Source organism: Oryx dammah, unplaced genomic scaffold (genome assembly GCF_014754425.2).
Source record: "Oryx dammah isolate SB20612 unplaced genomic scaffold, SCBI_Odam_1.1 HiC_scaffold_19, whole genome shotgun sequence".
Taxonomy (NCBI): Eukaryota; Metazoa; Chordata; class Mammalia; order Artiodactyla; family Bovidae; genus Oryx; species Oryx dammah.
Window position 1 is genome coordinate 42926745 of NW_024070203.1, and position 24815 is coordinate 42951559.

A 24815-nucleotide genomic window follows, 5' to 3' on the forward strand; every position below is an offset into this window, starting at 1 on the left:
TTCTTAAGTGTCTTTAATAAAATGTAGCCAGTTTCACAAAACCAACAAATTCATGTATCTTTTGTCTGAATTCTGGAACATGTCTATCAAATTGCTGGGTGTAGACTATTCTGTATTGTGTCCCCACATTGGATATTGTGTACAGACTTTATTTCTGATTCTTGTATCACTGTTCTTTATCAAGAATCAGGATAAAAGTCATCTCAAATAAGAGTTGCAGTAAACCTAGGGAAAACTAGGACTGTTTTGTGATTACAGAATGAGAGTGAAATCAAAGAGGAGGGTGGGGTGGGAATTAGAATAAAGTAGGAAAACAGGAAAAGTTGTAACTGATTCATCATGTGTTAGGCTGGGGAGGTTACTATGTATCTTTCATTGGCAGATCCTGTTAGATTTTTCAGTTCTTCTGCAATGAACTTAATTTATAGATGTGACAAAGAGGTGCATTGTTTCTGTTGAAACATTTCCAGTATATTTGGAGCTGGTAGTCTGTGAGGAGGAACTAAACAGATTTAGATTATATAGTCTTATGTAAACTTTCAATGAAGTAACCAGTTGGCTTGGGGTAAGAATGTCCTAGGAAGGTGCTTTTAATATAGTTTAAAAGCAGACCTACCCACTTGAGTGACCTATATATAGCCTTCTCAAGAGTGATTCCTGTCCTCATCCCCCAGTTATTTTTCTTGAATTCTCTAGGTAAATCCCCCTTCCCCAGAGCACTTACCATACCAGTCCCCAAGCCATGCCTAGGGTCTGCGTGAATTTTCTCTTTTCTCTTTCTCCACCGTCTCTTGTCAGTTCCCTCCTTTGGATCCTTGTTTCCAAACACACGGTGTCCAGTCGTGTCCCTGCTGATGAAGAAAACCTGTAGGTCCTCCAGGCTTGCTCCTTCTGCTCGGAAGAGGATCATTATTAAATTCATCGCTGACCCCTCTCTGCCGTGTTGAGTTGAGTGGATGCTGGTAGTTATGAATGCATCTACTTTGTAATTTTGGGTAGGGCCCACTAGTCAATACCGAACAGGCTTTGTAATTGTGGAAGAAATGAGTTAAGAAGGGCTCTGCTTTTACTATAGAGGGAAAAGCAGAAGAATCTTTTGACTTTCTTATGAGCTGGGTTTTTTGTTTTTTGCTGACTGAAACAAAGATGGACACAATCCAGGCCAATAATTGCAGACAGTGGACAAAAAGGTAAACATGGTGATGAAGGGGGAAAATAAGTCTTAATTAGTATCTGTATATTTTAATCAATATTTATCCAACATTTTTAGTATAACTTGAATTTGGAGTTTTCTATCATGAAATTTCATCTTTTTTCATATTTCTGCTTTCCATAGGTCCCAATTTATTTTTATTTTTATTTATTTTTTTAACACCAAAAACATTTTGTATTGGGGGTATAGCCGATTAACAATGTTGTGATAGTTTCATGTGGACAGGGAAGGGACTCAGCCATACATATACAGGTATCCATTCTCCCCCACGACCCCCTCCCATCCAGGCTGGCACATAACAGTGAGCAGAGTTCCATGTGCTATACAGTAGATCTTCGCTGGTTGTGCATTTTAACTGTAGCAGTGTATATATGACCATCCCAAATTCCCTAACTATCCCTTCCCCCTGCAACCATAAGTTCATTTTCTAAGTCTCGCAGGCCCAATATTTTAAAAAATTGAATACATTAATGCTAAAAAAAATTCTGTGATAAGATCTATTTTCTTTATTTCATAATTTAGCCCTTGATTGTCCTAGTGATGGGACCACCCCCACTCACAGCCCAGTCTGTACCAGGCTTTTGATTAGATGTTGAGGGTGATGGTCTCAGCAGCACTCCCTGAGGCCTCCTGGTGGCAGAGTTGAAAGCTGCTTTTCCTGTGTGTGGCTCTCTTTCTGTAACTCCATGGCTAATGGGCACTTGGTGCTCCATTCCTTTGCCTCCAAAGGTGATTTAGAAGGGATGTGTGCAGCAGAACTGTAGGAAATTGAGAGGCAGCACGTGCACACTGGGCTCTTGGTTAGAGCCGTGTTCACATCACAGCACTGCCACCCAGAGCTCTGTGAGGATGTAGACCTGGCAGCCTCAGTTTCTTCATCTGTAAAATAGGAATAACGACCCTTGACTTCTTGGGTTGCTGTGAGAAGTAAGTTATATGTTGGATGTGAACACTTGAAACAGTGCCTGCTGTTAGCACTCAATAAACGTTACTTTCTCAACCTTAACAACAGTATTGACATTGTGGGCCAGGTAATTTTTTTTTTCCTGGCCATGCTGCCCCGCATGTGAGATCTTAGTTCCCTGACTAGGGATTGAACCTGCATCCCGTGCTTTGGAAGTGCAGAGTCTTAACCACTGGATTACCAGGGATGTCCCTTTTATAATAATATTGTTACTTATTTGTTAATTTTGTTGGGGAGGGGTACTAGGTAACTTTCTGTTGTAGGAGCAGTGCAGGATGCATGGCATCATCCTTGACCTGTAGCCACTAGCAGCCCCCAAAACTGACAACCACACATGTCTGCATTCGTTGACAGATGTCCCCTGTTGAGAACCACCATACATACAACATTTACTAGCTGTGACATTATCTTGGCAAAGCCTTCTCACTCCTGAGATCCTCTGAAAGTTCTTTTCTCACCTGACCCACTTCATTTTGTTATGTTGAATGTGTCTGAGTTCATTCATGGTGTCAGGGCTTCCCAGGTGGCTCCATGGTACAAGAATCCACCTGCCACTGCAGGGCACACAGGAGACGTGGGTGTGATCCCTGGATCGGGAAGTTCCCCTGGAGAAGGGAATGGGTACCCACTCCAGTATTCTTGCCTGGGAAATCCCATGGACAGAGGAGCCTGGCAGATTGCAGTCCATCAGATCCCAGAGTGGAAATTGACTGAGCGACTTCACACACACATCTGAACTCAGTCTCCTTAGCACCATGTGACCTCCCTTAGGCAAGCCAGCTGCCCCTGGGAACCAGTCTGCAGGATGATCTTGTGACTCTCCAGCAGAACTAAGGCAGACTCTTTTCCTGTTCCTCTTTGAGAGGCCCTCCATACCTCTTAACCTGCCCCAAAGTTCCAACTTTGATTCTCATGTGAACACATAGGTCTTTGTTCTTTTCTTAGTGTCAGATTCCTTTTTTTAAATTAAACTTTTAATTTTAGAATAGTTTGTGTGTGTGTGTGTGTAATAAAGTTTTATTAAAGTATAAAGGAGATAGAGAAAGCTTCTGACATAGGCATCAGAAGGGGATAGAAAGAGTACCCAGAATAGTTTTTTTTTTAACTTACAAAATTGTAACAAGGATAGTAGTACAGAAGTACCCATGTACCCAACATCCAGTTTTCCCTATTAATATTATTATTATTTGGCTACACCATGCAGCAGGATCTTAGCTCCCAGATCAGGGATCGAACCCACGCCTCTGGCAGTGGAAGCACAGAGTTTTAACCACTGGACTGCCAGGGACGTGCCTAGAGTGAGATTCTTACATCAGTCCTCTCCTCACTCCATTTTATTGAGCTGCCTAGCCATTAGATTTTTAATTGCTTCAGAATTTTAATTGCTTCAACACCTTAAGTGTACAGTCATAGCAAGATTGCTTTTTCAAAATTTTGCTTCTGACCATTTAAAAACACGTCCATGAACCTTCTTCATTGCTTCCCAGAGGGCTCTTTAGAGCATACATGTGATGTCGAGGTAGAGTGATCTAAAGGATAATGGTCCTAAACTCAGACCACTGCTGGCTCTAATCCTGACTCCACCGCCTCAGGAGGTTACTTTATCTTTTTACACTTTGGTTTCTCCTTGGTTTCCTCTCAGTGGAGCTGTTGTGAGGAGCAATCAGGTTAACACATGTAAGGCAGCCTGGATTATAATCTTGCTTAGACACTAAATATTAAATATTGTTAGGTTGCAGGTTTGACTCAGCTTAAGGAGAGCCAGTGTGGTATAGCAAATGAATACATACAGATTTGGGGAGTCACAGATTTGAGTTGGAATCCTAGCTCTGTCACCTGTTTGCTGGATACTAGTGTGGACAAATGATTTGATCTTTGTACGATTTCTTCACAGCAATAATTCCATGATTCTAACTCCCTTTTCCAGAGAAAATTAAGGCAGACAAGAGTGATATCTTTCAAACATCTGTTCCCATACCTGCCTGGCTTTATAATTTGCAAAATAAATTTATTTATTTGGCTGCACAGGGATCTTTGGTTGCAGCATGGGAACTCTTAGTTGTGACACGTGGGACCTGGTTCCCTTACCAGGAATCAAATCTGGGCCCCCTCCATTGGGAGCTCAGAGTCTTAGCCACTGGACCACCAGGGAAATCTCTGCCTGGCTTTATCTTTAACAAGACTGAGGATCCATGGCAATCTGCGTGCATGTCCCTTTTGTGTGTTCTCAGAGTGTACCATGCATACATTTAAAATCATACTTAACCAACTATCATAAGTTCTGTATTGCTTATCATTCTACCCCATTTGTCAAGTTCCTTTCAGGTAGAGTTTTCTCTTTGTCTTTGTGTTGCTTAGTGCGCAATGAAAGGTTAATAAGCATTTGCTGAATGAGGAAATAAAAACTCATTTGAAGCAAATTGTAATGTATTTGATCCAGTGTACTGACTGACTGACTGAACAGTGCTAGGTTTTTGACACTCATTGCAAATCCTTAAAACAACCTTGTGAAGTAGGTGTTGCTAGCTTCATCTGCTAGATTAGCAAATTGGAACTCCTATCATTTAAAGTTACGTAAGGACTCAAGGTAGAAAACTGTGCATTTCATCCCTGTAAGAGCTGTGGGCATAGAAGAAAGGATCTCCCAACAGGAGCTTCGGCCTTAAGAGAGAGAGGAACATAGCCGCGGCCATGCCACAGCCTGCCCAGGAGGGAGCAGGGCGAGGAGATGCGTGTCCTGATCCCCTTCTTTCCGCCCCATGTCCTGCCAGTGCCTCTCTGGATTAAATCAGCCAGCAGGCCGAGGGCCAGGGAACCTGTGCGGTGCGGGCTGTGGTGGTCACTGTCCTAGGTTATGGAGTGCGGTGTGGAGCAGGGTGGAGTCTGAGAAGAAAAACAGAGAACGTCAGTGCAGTCTTCCTCTTTCTGTCCCTTAGCATTCACTCACACTTGGTGCATAAAGCTTCTGTTCCTAACTCAGGAAACTCAAGGTCCTGTAGTCACTTCAGCCAGCTCACTCATGCTCTCACGTGGAGTTACTGCTAATGTTCTTCACGTAAAGTGATAGAAAAAAACGAAAATAAAATGTAGCCGCTGTAGTCTCTGCATCTCTAGCTAGTCCTCTGGCTCAGATTGCTCATCATTCCTTTTTTTCTTCTAGTACTTACTTTCTGTTCCCTTTACCCTCTGCCTGGTCAGTCATTGTTTACCGGATGTCAAGGGTTGTGCTCATTTTCTCCAGCAAAAACATCCCATTGGCATCACCATCTTACTAAATTTAGAGTCATCCATAGTCGTGCCCTAAGATCTTTGGGCCAGGTAAACAGACCCGTAAATGTGAATGTAGTAGGAATTAACACCCCTATGTTCTTCAGGGTTTTGACAGTGGCGCTGGTTTCTGAGCTTCTCCAGGGATGTGGTGTAGTTTTTGATGTGCTTTCTTAGTGGGGAGATGAGGGAGAGGTCCAAGGATTCCTTCACCTGTTTTTCCATAATGGATTTTATGACACAGAACAGGGAGCCAGTGTGGAGATCTGGCCAGTGACTAAGTGGATCTATTTCCACTAAAATTCTAGGACTAGGAAAATAACCACAGGACAGGCCAGTGCTCCCTTGGACCCACCATGCAATAGATACCAGGGTTGACTTTATCTCTCACCTGCTCGCTGGAGTGAGATGGGTGCCCTGACTGGAGGGCTATGTTTTAGGTCTCCTGGGACTAGAGTCACTTCAGAGCTGGTGTCTGGTAACCTTTGGAAAATCCTCGCTCTTCTCTTTCCCAGTGGCCAGTTACCCTTGTGAATGGCTGCAGGTACTTCTTAAGTAAGGTCTGGAGAAAGTGTGATGGTGTGCACATGTGGGTGTGTCTAGGGCCACAGTAATCTTATGTTTAGACCTCAGACTCCTGGTAAAGTTGTTGAGATTCTGCACATTCTTTGGTGTAAGGTTGATCTCCTCTCAGAGTAGGCTTTGAACTTCTTTCTGGGCTCTTTTGGCATCTAATTCCCATTAGGAGGCAGTGAGGGATGTTGGGGTAAAGAGAATTGTGAAACAATTTGAAAGGGCTTATGGGAGGGGAGTTAGGAGGCCGTGTCTCCTCAGAGGGCAAGTCGCTACTTTCAGCTGAGATCTTTGGCCAAATGTGGAGTTAAACACCCTTGTTGTTGTTCAGTTGCTTGGCCGTGTCCAATTCTTTGTGACCCCATGGACTGCAGCATGCCAGACTTCCCTGTCCTTTACCGTCTCCCGGAGCTTGCTCAAGCTCATGTCCATTGAGTTGGTGATGCCATCCAACCATCTCATCCTCTGTCGTCCCCTTCACCTTCGGTTGTTCCCAGCATTAGGGTCTTTTCAAATGAATCGGCTCTTCTCATCAGGTGGCCAAAGTATTGGAGCTTCAGCATCAGTCCTTCCAATGAATATTCAGGATTGATTTCCTTTAGGATTGGCTTGTTTGATCTCCTTGCTGTCCAAGGGACTCTCAAGAGTCTTCTCCAATACCACATTTCAAAAGTATCAGTTCTTCAGTGCTCAACTTTCTTTATGGTCCAACTCTCACATCCATACATGACTACTGGAAAAACCATAGCTTTGATTATATGGACCTTTGTTGGCAAAGTAATGTTTCTGCTTTTTAATATGCTGTCTAGGTTTGTCATTGCTTTTCTTCCAAGGAGCAAGCCTCATCTTTATCTGCCCAAGTGCCTGCATCTGTGATTTAGGGTCATTCACCTTTCCAGCTCTTGCCCTCATGTTAGCGTAAGAGATTTTACAGTGTTGTATATTTAATTGGTTCTGCAACCTTTGTCATCAAACCATGCCTTGATTTTTAGTTGTATCAGATTAGCAGCTATTAGGGGAAAAGGATTCATTTAGAACAGCTGTAGATTTTCCGCTCATCTGTTTGGGAATTCACAGCTTTCAATTGGTCATTTGTTTTGTGCATATTCTCAGGAACAGTCGGAAGCAGCTGCAGTCCAGGTCATTATTTTTGAAATCAACATTTTCATCATATACCTGACCTTACGGCACCTTGCTCACCACCTGTACTTCATCCTGGGACAGGACGTTTGAATGGTCTTGGTATCACTATGTGCCAGATTTTCTGTTTCCCCTCCTCTCCCTCCATAGTAATGTTATCAGGATATTGGTCAAACATGCATTTCATTTTTGAGGGTCAGTTTTCTGGGGTCATTCTTGGTGCATTTACTGGAGTAGAAGGGACTCGAACAAAGGGACTGTTGACTAAGCTGGTGGGGGCAGAGGTGAGAGAAGCAACAGGACATGGGGAAACAACCCTTCTCACAGTGTTTGGAAGCCGTTACTGCTCCCAGGCCTTCAGCTGTAGCTTGGGAAGAGGGGTCACCTGGTGGGAGCCAGACAGCCTTGTTTCAAGTCACTTAACCTCTCTGTGTCTCAGTTGCCTCATTTGTAAAATGGGAGTAAATAATTGGTTACTAGACAGGTTCCCAGTTGGAAGCAGACTTCACCAGTTCCTCTTGATGCAAGGAACTTAAAAACCACCCTTTGAAAACCCTACTCTCAGTCCATCACAATAGTCCTTTCAGGTGAGAGTTTTAACTCTTGGTCCACAGGAAACATGCTCCTGGAAATTCTTAGTAGAAAAGAAAGTAGACGATTTAGCTATTGAAAGGGACATAACAAAAACTATGTCTCTAACCTGGGCTGAGACTTATGATCAAACGTTAAATTCCTGCAAGAAGAAGGATAAAATGGGTTTGTGAGCCAGGGATGACAAATCAAGGTATTTTAAAATCATTTTGCTAATCAGTTCTTTTTTTTTTTTCTGTTGGTTAAGGTTGCATGATGGAGTTTGAACATTACCTCAAGAGGTTTTATGTTTTGGATTAGCTAATTGTGTTTGTCCTCTGCTGACTGTTTCTTTGGACTCACTTCTTCGTGTCCTTCTGAGGCAATAAACTCAAAGGGATTATACCATGGACTACAAGGAGAGCTGTCCAAGTGTAAGCATCCCCAGCTCTGATGAACACAGAGAGAAAAAGAAGAGGTTTACTGTAAGTATGTAATGTGAAGTTCATGGGGCAAAATTGAATGTAGAGAGTCTTTCCATTTCTGCTTTTCTTCCTGAGCCTAGAATGGCCTCCCCTAGACTTGGCAGCTTATCTTTGAAATGGTGTGTCCTCCACAGTCTTCTCTGTGTGCTGTGATGGAATACAGTTTCCTTTTCAGTGCAGATTTTTGCCTGTTTCCCTATCCCTTCAGAGACGCTTGCGAACTGTCTGATGGACCCTCTCAGTCAAAAATGTGCACACGCATGGTTCTGTGACACATACGCTTCTCAGAATCTGTGGACTCTGAAGGTCATTGATTCCGTGTGAAGAACCACTGTCTTAATTTCCACATATCTTTCTTAAGGCATTTGTCATTTTAAGATTTTTTTTAGTGTGGATCATTTTAAAAATATTTGTTGAATTTGTTAAAATTTTGTTTCTGTTTTATGTTTGTTTGTTTTTGGCCCCCAAGGCACGTCAGATCTTAGCTCCCTGGCCAGGAATCAAACCCGGATTTCCTGCATTGGAAGGTGAAGTCCTAATCACTGGACTGCCAGGGAGGTCCTGACATTTGTCATTTTCTACCTCATTGAAAAAATATTTCGTATTTATCTCTTTTTTCACCATAGAAGCAAAGTTCATTTCTAATTTTACTTTTTATCATCATGGTGGTAACTCGGTGGTAAAGAATCTGCCTGGTAATGCAGGAGACGCAGGAGATGTGGGTTCAGTCCCTGGGTTGGGAACATCCCCTGGAGGAGGAAGTGGCAACCCACTCCAGTATTCTTGCCTGGAGAATCCCATGGACAGAGGAGCCTGGCGGGCTACAGTATAGGGGGTCACAAAGAGTCAGACACGACTGCACAGTGTCTCACCTTCTCCTTACCGTCTACTATAGGACTTTGTAAAGAGCAAGCGACGGGTATCTGGCTGAGTCAGTGTATCAGTGACTGCTGTTGGGAAACAGTCACTTTTCTATTTAGTGTGATGCCACACTATTAGTACTTAGTCTAGCAGTCTTGTTAGTATATACAGAGATCTGCTGTCTTCCTTTTCCTCAAAAACTGTCATTTATCTTGTCTGTAACAGATCTGCTCTTCCTTGTAAGGCCCCACCCACTGAGCACTATGAAGAAACTCATTTAACCCAATCCTGTTTAACAGTTTGACTGAAAATGTAAGCAGTTCTTTTAAGTAAAAATGCCTGGGCTGTCTTCTTCATTGTGGTCTCTTCCTCTTATGTGAACACATGCTCCTTCTCCAACTTGGCATCGTGGTTTGTGGCAGGAGAGGTGTCCCCTTTCACAGTGTGTGTTCAGTGGATGACTGACCTCATGGTACCCTGGCAAAGGCCGGGCATTCTTGTCATCCTCTAGATCTTTGCCATTCCAGGTGTAGAGTGACAGGTCTGGTGAATCTCTGGCTATGCTTGACCTGATCCAACCCTGGGCCTCATGCCTGCATCCACCACTGGCATCCGCCATTGACAGACTGATCTGTAATCTGTTCTTTGTTGGCTTGGCGAGTGGGGGTGACTGACTGCTGACTTAGCTTCCCCTTGGCCCTGTGATGACTGTGGAGCGCACTGAGGCTCTGTGTGCCCTCCACTGCTCCTCACTCAAGTGGTCTGCCCCGGGCTCTGACCACTGGGTCACCTGGCCCCTGCCAGAGTCCACATCACAGGAGGAGTTGAGGAGTTAAACTAAACCCTCTGACCACGCCAGTCTGTCTTCTTAACTAGGTAGGGCCCCCTTAATGGTGGTTTTCTCCCAGAGTCTCAGACAGGGAGCTGGGAACAGCCCTTCCATTTTCTGTTCTCCCTTCCTTAATGAACATGCTCCCACAGCCTGCATGCAAGCCCAGAGCAGAGAGATTGCAGCGTGGGTCTGGCCATTTGACTCTCCTCAGACATTGTAGCATTATCTTCAGCATTTATTCCACATTCATATAAGCCAATTTTAGAGACATTATATTGGATTTCTCTGGCGGTCTAGTGGTTAAGAATCCACTTGCTAATGCAGGGGACAAGATTCTGATGCGCGGTCTGGGAAGATCCCACATGCCTCAACAACTCAGCCCTCTCTCTGGAGCCCACATGCCACGACGACTGAAGCCCGTGTGCGCTAGAGCCTCTGCTCTGCAACAAGAGTGGGCACCACAGTGAGAACCCCATGCCACAACTAGAGAGGAGCCCCCACTCGCCGTAACTAGAGAGAGCCCGCGCCCAGCAATGAAGATCCAGCACAGCCAAAAATAAATAAATATTAGAGGAAAAACCATCATATTGATATTAAACCAGAGATCAGTATACTTTGGGTAGCAGAGTGAAATGTGCAAGGTTTTCATTCCTTCCGTCTCCTTATTTTTAACTTTGGGAAGTTCTCTCCTTCAAGAACAGAACCTCCTGCCGAGTTTGATGGAAGCTCATCCATAGGAGATACACGCAGTGGGTTATCTCAAGGGTCCTGGTTTTCGTGGTAGGAGTATTTCCTTGTCTTCTGTGAAAGGGTGAGGGAGACCTGTAGCGTCACTCTTACCAGCTATTCCCAGAGCTGACCCTGGAGTTCTCCGAGGCTCTCTCTAGTTCACCTTGTTCTCCTCTTCCTATCGGATGGTCAGATGGTACCTTGTCCGAGAGGACTTTACTGACCACCTGCTATACAATAGCACCTTCACACGTCACCCTGCCCCTTTCACACGTCACCCTGCCCCTTTCACACGTCACCCTGCCCCTTTCACACTCTGTCCCACTTACCCTGTTTAGCTTTTTAATAGCAGTTATCACCACCTGACATACCTTTAGGTTTATTTATGTGCGTTTCTCCTGAACTTGTTCTTTGAAGCAAGAACTTCCCTCACTATCATTTCACCAGTATCTAGATCAGACATGAACATTTAGTAAGTGCTTGTGGCACTGAAGTTGAAAGAGAAGGAGGGTTAAGTTTACGTGTTTGTTGCTGACCACTGTAGTACAGTCCTCGGTCCGCGACAAGCCTGGTTCTAGTCAGCGCAGATAAGACCCCACCCAAACCAACACAGACTCTGTCCAGCTTCAGCACGTCTGTGTAATACTTGGGAACAAAAATAGGCACTGCATTAAAACTCTTCAGTAATATTTTTATGAATAGTTCTCATGTGCCTTTTAAATGATTTTATTCAGTTCAGCTTCTTCCAGAGAAATGCACTGCATTCTAGAATATCTTGACTTAAACCAAGTCTAAATTATACTTTCATTTATCCACTCAGAGAACTGTCCTTGAGCTTTTTTCTTATGCCAGCTGCTGTTCTAGGCATTGGAGATAAGTGGGTAGCACGCATGATGGCAGTCCTTGCTCTCAAGGAACTTAAATTCTGTTGCAAGGCAGGCAACAAGGAAACCTTTTTTTAAAAAAACTTCATAAGATTTATTGTACTTGTTTTTGTTAAATTCTGTGTATTTTTGCAAATGAGAGTGTCTTTTCAAATGTGAAAGGTTTTTTTTTTTTTTTCCACTTACTGATATTTTAATAGAACTTACTTAGTAAGCTCTTGTTTATAAATCATCCTGCTAATGAGTAACCTCACAGGGCTTTATCTCAGCTCCTATAAATAGTGTTACAGCAGAGCTGCCTCAGCCTGGAACCTAGGTTTGGTTCCAGTCTTGGCTGTACCTTGAGTATCCATGGGAAGCCACCTTATCCTGTCAGGAAGTCAGCACAGACAGTGTTGTTTGTTCAAGAAGCTCATAATCATATAAAGCTAAGTCTCTGATCCTTTGGTAGGAGTCCTGCTTCCAGGCCCATCTGATGCTGACTACCATGGGAGATGAAACCTATAGTCTGCTTTTAGAAACATGGCTCTGTTTTGCCGGCACTCTGATTAGGTTCTTCTTCCTCTACTGCTGCACTCTCTCCAAAGGGAGCCGTATCATCTTATAAACAATTCTGACATCTTACACCCAACAACTTCCTGTAAGACAACTTAATGTCCTCTTGATTAACACTAGAGCTCACACCAAAAAGCTCTCTTACCCCTGGAGCTCATGTAAGGTGCCTGGATGGTTCTCTTTGCCTCAGTGATTCATCACTTATCCATGAAGCTAATGCAGTGGGTTGGCTTCACCTTCCAGGTGAGACTTTGTCCCCTTTCTCATGGGAGGGAGGGTATGGCTTTATATTGTGGGGCCCTTCTTACTGTGGGTCTGTTAATGTGACCTTATCTTTAACACTACTGCAGAGTTCATACTTCATAAACACAGTGTCAGAGAGATCTTTGCTCACAGTATTATCTGACTATGAAGTGGTGAGTGGAGCATTCCAGTCTCTCATGGGAAAGGATAGTTTGTGTAAATGCTTGTCTGGCCATCTTCTGAAATAAATTTACTGTGTTATCTACAGACTGTGGACAATTGTATTATAAACATCTTTTTCCCCTAATCTTCACTGTAAAATAGTGAAGTTGATAACCCAAGACATACATCAGTGAGTTTTTCTTCATACACCTGGATACTTGTTATTTTTAGAAATGATAAAAAGATCTTTGGGGTCCAAATCGTTTTCTCTGTGTTAGGTTGAATTATATTCTGAGCCTTTCTGTGGGATGGACTATGAAAGATAATTCTGTACTATAACTGTTAATTTGATTCTTGTTCTAGTGCATAGAAGGTAAGAATATTTAGATTTTAGTCTCACAAGTCTGTGAACTTGGGCAAGTTATTTAACTTTGTGGGGCCATCATTTCCTCCTATCTGCAATAGGGGTTGTAATATTTTTTCTGTTTACTTCATAGGGTTGTTGACTATAGTTATATGAAATTATGTGTGCATGAAAATGTTAAACACAGGCAAGAAAGTAGTAGGAAATATGAGAATAAAGTCTTAGTTTGAAAAATATTGTGTAAAAGATGCTCTGAAAGGAGGAGAACTAATAAGTGAGTATTTACTATGTGCCAGGCATCACTTTTGAAAATACTTTGTCATTTCAGAGTAGTGGTTACCTTTGGGAAAGAAGAGAGCAGTGTCATCTGTTGAAACTGTGTTTTATTCTTGGGGCAGGAAATCTGAAACAAGAATTGCAAAATGCCAGAATTCAGAAGATCTAAATAATGAGTACACGGGTGTTCATTATGTTACTCTTTGAAACTACAGAAAATTTTTCCTACCATTTTAAAAATAAAACACCTTTCAACAAGATAAAGGAAGTCTTTGAGTTGGTATACTTGTATATCTTTGAGGATCGTATATAAATATTAATGTCTAATTATCGATTTCATAGGTATGAAAACATTTTAGTTGCATATGTAAATAGCTAATGGGGGGTTTCCCTCAAATTTTATTTTATTATTTTTAATTTCCACAGGTTTATAAAGTTCTGGTCTCAGTGGGCAGGAGTGAGTGGTTTGTCTTCAGGAGATATGCAGAGTTTGATAAACTTTACAATACTGTAAGTAACAGTCTACAAGATTTTTACTTAAAACAGCTGAGAAAACTGGAAGCTGAGGGAATTATTTGATAATTAAACAATACTTACGTATATTTCAGACAAGCAGAAAAGAGATTCTTCAACATCATCCTAATTTTGAAATGCTTACTAAAAAGGGTGAGAGAGGACTTCAGATAAACTACTGAAGATATAGATGTGTAGTCTAAAATACATTTCAGTGTCATAGAATATTAGAAATAAATCCTTTCTATCTGCTTTTCTAATAATTGCTAATCATCATGCTTCTGCTAAGTCACTTCAGTCGTGTCTGACTCTGTGCGACCCCAGAGACGGCAGCCTACCAGGCTCCCCTGTCCCTGGGATTCTCCAGGCAAGAACACTGGAGTGGATTGCCATTTCCTTCTCCAGGGCATCAGAATGAAAAGTGAAAGTGAAGTCACTTAGTCGTGTCCGACTCTTCGTGATCCCATGGACTGTAGCCCACCAGGCTCCTTTGTCCATGCGATTTTCCAGGCAAGAGTACTGGAGTGGGGTGCCATTGCCTTCTTCGAATCATTATGCTATTTATTTCTAGTTAAATTGCCCAACTATTAGCTTTAAGTGTTAGAGCAGAGAGATCACAATGTGGGTCTGGCCATTTTTGCGGCAGTGTCTTCAGCATTTATTCCGTGTTCATGTAAGCCAATTTTAGAAACATCAATTCCGCGTTCCTGTAAGCCAATTTTAGAAACATCATGTGTGTGCGTGCTAAGTCACATCAGTCGTGTCCAACTCCTTGCGACCCCAGGGACTGTAGCCACCAGTCTCCTCTGTTTATGGAATTCTCCAGGCAAGAATACTGGAGTGGGGAGCCAGTCGCTTCTCCAAGGCATCTTCCCAACCCAGGGATCAAACCCATGTCTCTTCCATTGCAGGCAGATTATTGTCTGATTCACCAGGGAAGCCCATTTAGAATAAAAGGGAAGAGAAAAAAACATTTTCAACCTGTAAACATGTGTTTTTTATGACTGTAGTTTGCATTTGGAAGCTTTTTATTATAGAACTTGTTGAACATGTATGGAACTAGACTAGTATAAATAGAGAACATCAGATAATGTACCATCCATCTTCAAGAATTATTGTACATGGTCATTCTTGTTTCATCTGTATCCCTAGCCAGCCCACTATAATTATGAAGCAGATCTCAGACATCATATCTTTCTGTTTGTAAATATTTCTGTGTATATCTCTAAAAAGGTAGATTCTTTAAAAATATACAATGTCATTATCACAATAATTAATGAAAATGCTTTAATATCAAATACTCAGTGTTCATATGACTGGTTGATAATCCTGTGACGTGTCTTTTTTTAAAAACAAATCGTTATAAATTTTATTTTTTTGTTTTTTTCAAAAATTTTTATTGAAATATAGTTGATTTTATGAGTTGTCTTTTAATCACTAAGTTTCCCCCTCCACCTCTCTTTTGTGTACAGTTTTTTTGTTGGAAAAAACAGGGTCGTTTCTCTACAGATTTTTTGATCTGAATTTTGCTGACAGCCTGCCCATGGTTTAGACTGATTAATTCACTCTCCTGTTTGTATTTCCTATCATTGGAGATATATTTTTAGACTCTCACACAAACACACACTCTATATGTGTGTGCGTATGTGTGTTTGTGTATATGTAGTATACGTTTGGGTTTTTTTGTTTGTTTGTTTCTAAAACATTTAAAGTTACTAAAGGAATCCAAGGATTGGTAAGACTGTGTAAAGACAGTGTATGTGTGGTCCTTTGATCTCAAGTGATAAGGTGCCCAATATGCTACTGGAGATCAGTGGAGAAATAACTCTAGAAAGAATGAAGGGATGGAGCCAAAACAAAAACAATACCCAGCTGTGGATGTGACTGGTGATAGAAGCAAGGTCTGATGCTGTAAAGAGCAATATTGCATAGGAACCTAGAATGTCAGGTCCATGAATCAAGGCAAATTGAAAGTGGTCAAACAAGAGATGGCAAGAGTGAACGTCGACATTCTAGGAATCAGCGAACTAAAATGGACTGGAATGGGTGAGTTTAACTCAGATGACCATTATATCTACTACTGCGGGCAGGAATCCCTCAGAAGAAATGGTGTAGCCATCATGGTCAACAAAAGAGTCCGAAATGCAGTACTTGGATGCAATCTCAAAAACGAGAGAATGATCTCTGTTCGTTTCCAAGGCAAACCATTCAATATCACAGTAATCCAAGTCTATGCCCCAACCAATAATGCTGAAGAAGCTGAAGTTGAACAGTTCTATGAAGACCTCCAAGACCTTTTAGAACTAACACCCAAAAAAGATGTCCTTTTCATTATAGGGGACTGGAATGCAAAAGTAGGAAGTCAAGAAACACCTGGAGTAACAGGCAAATTTGGCCTTGGAATGCGGAACGAAGCAGGGCAAGGACTAATAGAGTTTTGCCAAGAAAATGCACTGGTCATAGCAAACACCCTCTTCCAACAACACAAGAGAAGACTCTACACATGGACATCACCAGATGGTCAACACCGAAATCAGATTGATTATATTCTTTGCAGCCAAAGATGGAGAAGCTCTATACAGTCAACAAAAACAAGACAGGAGCTGACTGTGGCTCAGATCATGAACTCCTTCTTATCAAATTCAGACTGAAATTGAAGAAAGTAGGGAAAACTGCTAGACCATTCAGGTATGACCTAAATAAAATCCCTTATACAGTGGAAGTGAGAAATAGATTTAAGGGCTTAGATCTGATAGATAGAGTGCCTGATGAACTATGGAATGAGGTTCTTGACATTGTACAGGAGACAGGGATCAAGAACATCCCCATGGAAAAGAAATGAAAAAAAGCAAAATGGCTGTCTGGGGAGGCCTTACAAATAGCTGTGAAAAGAAGAGAAGCGAAAAGCAAAGGAGAAAAAGAAAGATATAAGCATCTGAATGCAAAATTCCAAAGAACAGCAAGAAGAGATAAGAAAGCCTTCCTCAGCGATCAATGCAAAGAAATAGAGGAAAACAAGAGAATGGGAAAGACTAGAGATCTCTTCAAGAAAATTAGAGATACCAAGGGAACATTTCATTCAAAGATGGGCTCGATAAAGGACAGAAATAGTATGGACCTAAGAGAAGCAGAAGATATTAAGAAGAAGTGGCAAGAATACACAGAAGAACTGTACAAAAAAGATCTGCATGACCCAGATAATCACGATGCTGTGATCACTCATCTAGAGCCGGACATCCTGGAATGTGAAGTCAAGTGGGCCTTAGAAAGCATCACTATGAACAAAACTAGTGGAGGTGATGGAATTCCAGTTGAGCTATTTCAAATCCTGAAAGATGATGCTGTGAAAAGCGCTGCACTCAATATGCCAGCAAATTTGGAAAACTCAGCAGTGGCCACAGAAAAGGTCAGTTTTCATTCCAGTCCCAAAGGCAATGCCAAAGAATGCTCAAACTACTGCACAATTGCACTCATCTCACATGCTAGTAAAGTAATGCTCAAAATTTTCCAAGCCAGGCTTCAGCAGTACATGAACTGAGAACTTCCTGATGTTCAAGCTGGTTTTAGAAAAGGCAGAGGAACCAGAGATCAAATTGCCAACATCTGCTGGATCATGGAAAAAGCAAGAGAGTTCCAGAAAAACATCTATTTCTGCTTTATTGACTATGCCAAAGCTTTTGACTGTGTGGATCACAATAAACTGTGGAAAATTCTGAAAGAGATGGGAATACCAGACCACCTGACCTGCCTCCTGAGAAATCTGTATGCAGGTCAGGAAGCAACAGTTAGAACTGGACATGGAACAACAGACTGGTTCCAAATAGGAAAAGGAGTACGTCAAGGCTGTATATTGTCACCCTACTTATTTAACTTATATGCAGAGTACATCATGAGAAACGCTGGACTGGAAGAAACACAAGCTGGAATCAAGATTGCCGGGAGAAATATCAATAACCTCAGATATGTAGATGACACCACCCTTATGGCAGAAAGTGAAGAGGAACTCAAAAGCCTCTTGATGAAAGTGAAAGAGGAGAGTGAAAAAGTTGGCTTAAAGCTCAACATTCAGAAAACGAAGATCATGACATCCGGTCCCATCACTTCATGGGAAATAGACGGGGAAACAGTGGAAACAGTGTCAGACTTTATTTTTTTGGGCTCCAAAATCACTGCAGATGGTGACTGCAGCCATGAAATTAAAAGACGTTTGCTCCTTGGAAGAAAAGTTATGACCAACCTAGATAGTATATTCAAAGGTCCAACCTAGGTAGTATATTCTAAGGTCCGTCTAGTCAAGGCTCTGGTTTTTCCTGTGGTCATGTATGGATGTGAGAGTTGGACTGTGAAGAAGGTTGAGCACCAAAGAATTGATGCTTTTGAACTGTGGTGTTGGAGAAGACTCTTGAGAGTCCCCTGGACTGCAAGGAGATCCAACCAGTCCATTCTGAAGGAGATTAGCCCTGGGATTTCTTTGGAAGGAATGATGCTAAAGCTGAAACTCCAGTATTTTGGCCACCTCATGTGAAGAGTTGACTCATTGGAAAAGACTTTGATGCTGGGAGGGATTCGGGGCAGGAGGAGAAGGGGATGACAGAGGATGAGATGGCTGGATGGCATCACTGACTCAATGGACGTGAGTTTGAGTGAACTCTGGGAGTTGGTGATGGACAGGGAGGCCTGGCATGCTGCGATTCATGGGGTCACAAAGAGTCGGACACGACTGAGCAACTGAACTGATGTCAAGCTTATAGTAAAAATAAGCATTTACCCATTTTTATGGCTTTATTGCCCTAAATTGAACTTCTTCAGGACCAAGTTGTTTTTCTCTGGGGATAGGCAAATCTGAGAGACAAATGTGTTAGAATATTAACAGGAGGAAGGATTGAGCAGAGGAAATTGAAAATCCATCAGCTTTCTCAGGAAACAATTGCCAGTCTGTTAGAACACAAAAGTCACGTTTCCTGACATCATAAACAGGGAGTAACAGGTATTCAAAACCTGTACCCCAGGTTCTTGTCCAAGTACTTAACTTAAACGATTTTAAGCCTCACAGCAAATCTATAAGTGCTAAGGTTATCCCCATTTTCCACAAGAAAACTGAAACACAGAGATGTTAGGTAGCTTATCCAAGGTCACAAAGATACTAATTGTTTTACTGGGACAAAAGAGAATTAGCCAGATTAATGGTATTTTATTGGCATAATTTAATATTGTACACTTAATCATGATATACTTAAAAGTATGATGGATTTTTATGGTGGATTTTTTTTTGAAAATTACATTGTATTTTATTTTGGCATGTGTATAACTAGAAGACCTATGTAATAAGTTTATGTAATATTATTTTTTTCAATTCTAGTTAAGGAAACAATTTCCTGCTATGGCCCTGAAGATTCCTGCCAAGAGAATATTTGGTGATAATTTTGATCCAGGTAAGCAGTACATTCTTAGACCAGCTATGAGTAATGTTAAAGTTTGAAGAAGCAGTTAACATATTCATTGCCCTGGATAGTAGTGTAACTCTGCAAAGCTGATGGTTCTCAGGCTGTATGCCTGATTACCAGGTATTGTTTTAAACACTTGATATGTTTTAATTCATTCACTACTCACAGCAGCCCTTGGAGGTTGGTATCATCATCACTATTTTATAGATGAGGAAGCTGAGGCACACTTTAGATAATTTGCCCACGCTCACATACAGCTAGTAAATAGCAGATTTGAAAGTTAAATTCAAGTGGTCTGGCTTCAGATAAATCTGTTAATCATTAAGGATAATGTGCAGTACTTTCCTAACCATGAGAGGCATTCCTTGTTATATCCAGAAACATTTACTAAATGTATGCTCTGTACATGGCACCTTTCAGGCCTTTGAATGGGATACCAAGTATCCTATTGTTGACCTTTGGGAAGCCTAATGTCACATAGGATCTCAGAAATCTGGAGGCTGTTTGTATGTCTGAAGCCTCAACTGCAAAAAAAATTTTTTACTAGACTTTAAGAAATCAACCTAGTACACAAATGTCTACTTACTAGACAGAAATCTCTATCCACTAGAAATTCCATACGTAAAGTCATGTGTCTATGCCACAGGTGGATCCTGATAAGCTATCGAGTTTCCTCCCTCCCCACCATCTTGCCTCCTCAGCTAACTTGCTCGTAACCATCAGACCTGTGATTCCTGAGTGTCTGCTTTCTTGGTTGTTACTCAGGATATGAGCTGTCAAACCACTTCTCTTGCTTCCTCTCTACAGCCTGACCTTACACTGTTCCTTTGTCTCCCAGACCTTTTCACCATACTCGGTGCAGTTCTGCCCGTGATGAACAAACTCCTTTACCCTCCATCTTTTTCATATTTCTTTCACATTCTTGCCTTCATTAAAACTGACTCCCCTCCTGGCCCCAGGCTGCTGGAATCCCCTGTAATCCTCTCAACTGAAGACGCTTTATTCTTTTATACTTTCTGAACCTTTGGATTGGAAAGGATTCTCATTTCCCCAATTTTTTTTTCACTTCTCCTATTTTATGTAGATTACTTTCCTCTTGGGAGAACTTAGCACACTTTATTGTCCTACCAGTCTGTTTTATCTGGGTGTAGATTGTAAGAAGGTGGATAGTTTATCTTTTTTATTTGTGATGCCTAGTAAATATTTGGTTCTCAATAAATATTACATGAATTCATTAATAGAAGATTGAGTTGGCACAACACTGTCAGATTACACATTCCATGGGTTGACTCTGTAGACCAGTGACTTTTGAGCTCTTGTTCTCTTGTATTCTCTTTAGCTGCAGAATAGTGAAATCTTATGCAGAAACTGTCATGTGTAGAACAAATAAAAATGGAACTGCTTTGTTGGTGCAGCAGGGAAGTATGTCTGTGGAGCATGGGTTGAAAAACATTGTGGAGGGCAGTTACTTGAGCAAAGTGGCAATATAATGTGAAACCCACAGTGTATATATCAGTATGCACAGCAGAGGGAAGACAAGATAGAGACTGGGAGGCTGGTGAAGGGAATATTCCAGGAGTCCTCCAGTTAGAGAATGAGAGCTGCAAGTAGGGTGGAAATGGGGCTAAAAATTGAGTCAGATGTAAGAACTCTTTTAATGAAAAACCTATAAAAAATCTTGGTGATTGCTTGGGTAAAGGAGACAGAGAGAGAGTAGAATCAGAGACAACTGATGTGTCTGACCTGGGGGAATGAGAGAATTAATTAATTTGAAGTGGCAGAAAGACACTTAAGGTGACTCAAACCACATATTAGTGGTTAATATGAAACTGGAAGTAGGTTTAGAGTTTTGTGGAGCTAAACCCTGAAGTCAGAATCATTTTATCCAGGGAAGAAGGCAAAGGGATAAAGACCCTCAACACTGTTATTTCATTGTTAAAGGCAAAATACCAGACACGTTCTTGTGGTATTGATGTTTTTGTGGATTAATTATTTGACACTAAAAATTGATTTTTATTGAACATTTGGAAATCAGTCATGAGCATATTTTATATGACTTGGCAACAGTTAAATAGACTACATGCCATAGATTTTTGGAAAACCCAAGTTATTCTCAACAAAGCAAAGATTGATAGAATGCTCATTTAATTAGGCTTTAGGGAAATAGACATTCTCATGTTTCTCTGGTGGGAATACAAAGTGGTACCAACCATATGAAATTTGGTAATATTTAGCAAAACTAGCATGCATTTCACTTTGACCAAGAAATCACATTTCTAGGGATCTGTTCTAAGCTGCATAGGAAATGATATATGTATAAGACTGTTGATTGTGGCACTGTTTTTAATAGTAAAAACTGGAAACAACTGAAATAGCCTTCCATTATTGGAATATGATGCATCTGGGAAAAGGAACCAAAAAACTCTTTGTACATTACTGTGAAGTGATCTCCAGAATACCTGGTTAAGCGGAAAAAACAAGGTGCAGATGTGGACACTGTATGTTTTTTTGTGTAGGAAAGGATGTGAATATTCAAAAGGAAATAATGGAAGAATAAATCAAAAACTGAAAACTGATGACTTCAAGGAGAGGTCAACTGAAGACAACAGAGGTGGACATTAGACGCCTCTGGCTGAATCTTGTTCATAGCTTTGCATATTTCAAGCAATTTAAAAGCAAAAATAAATGCAATAATATGGAGGTCTCCAACAATTGAAAAAAAAACAAGGAAAAAATCTATAACCTAATTGGTGGTGAAACACATAGAGAATAATTATTTTAAATGACTTTAAAACATGGACATTAACCTGTATATTCCTCATGGGACATATGCTAAGGGCAAAAAAAGCACACAAAGCAATTTTACTCTGCATTCAATGATCTTATTGTTAATTTATGTAGAGTTGTTCTTTTGTGATTATGTTAGTGTTATCAAAATTTTAAGCAGAAGATGAAAGAGATACAAATATAAAACCGGAGATTTTAAGTTAAAAAAATCCTGTGGCAGATTCATGTTGATGTATGACAAAACCAATACAATATTGTAATTAACCTCCAATTAAAATAAATAAATTTATATTAAAAAATCCTGTGATTTTTAAACTTGATTTGGGAATATAGTATGAAGTCACAATTTATTTTTCCCTTTCTAAAACAGTACACATTTCCTAGCCCTCTCCCCTGGAAATGCCTAAAAACAGTAACAAGGAGCAGCAAACACCCTTAGCATCCATCTAAATACCATTTCCCCTTTAAAGGAACCAGAATTCCATGGAAAATTGCCATTTCCAGGTGCTGGGCAGGAAATGTGCAAGATACCCTAAGACAGCTTGCCTGAAAGCAAAGAAGCTATGTACAAATACTGACTGAGGTTTTATCAAAAGGACACAGGAGCACAATTGATGGGGGCTTTTACAGCCAAGGAAGTGAAGTAGCTCAATCGTGTCCGACTCTGTGCGACCCCGTGGACTGTAGCCTACCAGGTTCCTCCGTCCATGGGATTCTCCAGGCAAGAATACTGGAGTGGGTTGCCATTACCTTCTCCAGGGGATCTTCCTGATCTGGGGATCAAAGCTGGGTTTCCTGCATTGCAGGCAGATGATTTAACCTCTGAGCCACCAGGGAAGCCCTTACCAGCCAAAGATGGGATAATAAGACCATGAAAAAAGAAGTTGCTCTTTTAACTTAGTGTTTGACAGCTACCATGTAGAGTTTTCCCACACATCTCTGTGAGTTCTTATCTGCAACTTTTAAGTCCGTATGTGTCATTTCCTTTTTCTTTTCACTTTATTTTGGTGGTTACCAACCTCTGTAAGATAAGTTTTACGTACTTGAGGCAGAATTTAGGGTTGTTTCTGCCAATACTTCATGGCAAATAGATGGGGAAACAATAGAAACAGTACTCCAAAATCACTGCAGATGGTGACTGCAGCCATGAAATTAAAAGATGCTTGCTTCTTGGAAGAAAGGCTATAATCAACCTAGACAGCATATTAAAAAGCAGAGACATTACTTTGCCAACATAGTGAAAGCTATGGTTTTTCCATTAAGTTATGTGTGGATGTGAGAGTTGGACTATAAAGAAAATGAGCACTGAAGAATTGATGCTTTTGAACTGTGGTGTTGGAGAAGACTCTTGAGAATCCCCTGGACTGCAAGGAGATCCAGTCAGTCCGTCCTAAAGGAAATCAGTCCTGAATATTCATTGGAAGGAATCATGCTGAAACTGAAACTCCAATACTTTGGCTACCTGATGAGAAGAACTGACTCATTTGAAAAGACCCTGATGCTGGGAAAGATTGAAGGCAGGAGGAGAAGGGGACAACAGAGGATGAGGTGGTTGGATGGCATTACTGACTCGATGGACATGAGTTTGAGCAAGCTCCAGGAGTTGGTGATGGACAGGGAAGCCTGGCGTGCTGCAGTCCATGGGGTCGCAAAGAGTTGGACATGAGCGTGAACTGAACTGCCTATACTTTGCACAGTTAAAATTTCACTTTGAATTTAAGGATCTTCTGTAGAGTACACACAGAGTTAGGTATATACTTTTTTATATTCTGAATAGTTTAATATCAAACCTTTTGCTGATTGGATCTTGGAATCAATATATAAATTACTTTTGGGGTACTTTTGTAAAAAGGATATCTTTACCACTGAAACATAAAATTACAAAGGAACAAAAATGATGTAAGTTAGATAAGGATTGGCATATGAGATTTAGAGATGACAAATGCTAAAATGTGTAATCATTTGTTTGGTGTTTTATTTATTCATTTGCAAACATCAGTTAAGTATGTTCCAAGACACTGTGTTAAGGGCTAGAGATAAAAATAAATTTAAAGGCATGACCCTTGTCTTCAGTTACTTTCTTAGAAAACACTTTTATTTCTCAGTTTTAACTTCTGAAGAGAAATAAGTTTATACAAGATAAAAACCTATTTTTAGCAGCAGAGTTTTCATAATAGTCAGTTAACCAGTTAATCATCATTCCCACTTGCAAGGATTTCAGTATTTCTTAATTTCGCTTGTTTTTGGTTTTTGTTTGTGTATATTTAAGTTAGTACGACTTTTCAGCCATCAGTGTTATAGTGTTAATTCTTATTCATTACCTGAAAGTATACAAGGAGTTGGACAAAGCAAAGTGGTGACTCCAGGTTTTGTAGTGAGTCTGTTTAGAACCTAAAATAGGCATTTTTGTGGGGGAGAATTTTCTTCAACAAAATATGTTACCTGCTTTATTTTAATGTTATAATCATCTTTATAGATTAAAATATATTTGTTAAATATTTATTCCTTATTTGATATCAAGAAGTATGAATTAAGAAATAACTTTTAATCAAAATTCATTCTCTTATGTTGGTCTATTCTTGTATAACTGTATTGATGATAATTATAGCCTGATGTAAATAGTCCTAATAGTATTGTCTCTCTTAACAGATTTTATTAAACAGAGAAGAGCAGGACTGAATGAATTCATTCAGAACTTAGTTAGGCATCCAGAGCTTTACAACCAGTAAGTAATTGTCATTGTGTTCTGAGGATACAGTGAAACCCAGCCTCAGATCTGTGGAATGTTACTTTGTGCTGTATATTTTTGTGGAATCTTCCTCAAGCATTTTTCCCCTGGTGTTTTTAATCCTCTAAGAATTTTCCACCTGGTGTTCTTACTTTCTTTTCCCTCCATCAACTCAAGGTCCTAGTTACTTTGTTTCTTCCTACTGTACTTGTATTTGTTTTATAG

The 24815-nt window shown here is 40.7% G+C and overlaps 1 protein-coding gene across 2 annotated transcripts in view; it reads left to right on the forward strand.

Annotated features, from left to right (window-relative positions):
- LOC120878638 (serine/threonine-protein kinase Sgk3) overlaps positions 1-24815 on the forward strand; it is a 111436-nt gene that overhangs the window by 55900 nt on the left and 30721 nt on the right. For both annotated transcript variants that reach the window (XM_040261320.1, XM_040261319.1), the window contains exons 2-5: positions 7996-8212; positions 13545-13628; positions 18991-19063; positions 24512-24587. In XM_040261320.1, the coding sequence (XP_040117254.1) occupies positions 8135-8212; positions 13545-13628; positions 18991-19063; positions 24512-24587 (311 nt within the window). In that variant the 5' untranslated portion in view covers positions 7996-8134. The remainder of the gene's footprint in view (positions 1-7995; positions 8213-13544; positions 13629-18990; positions 19064-24511; positions 24588-24815) is intronic.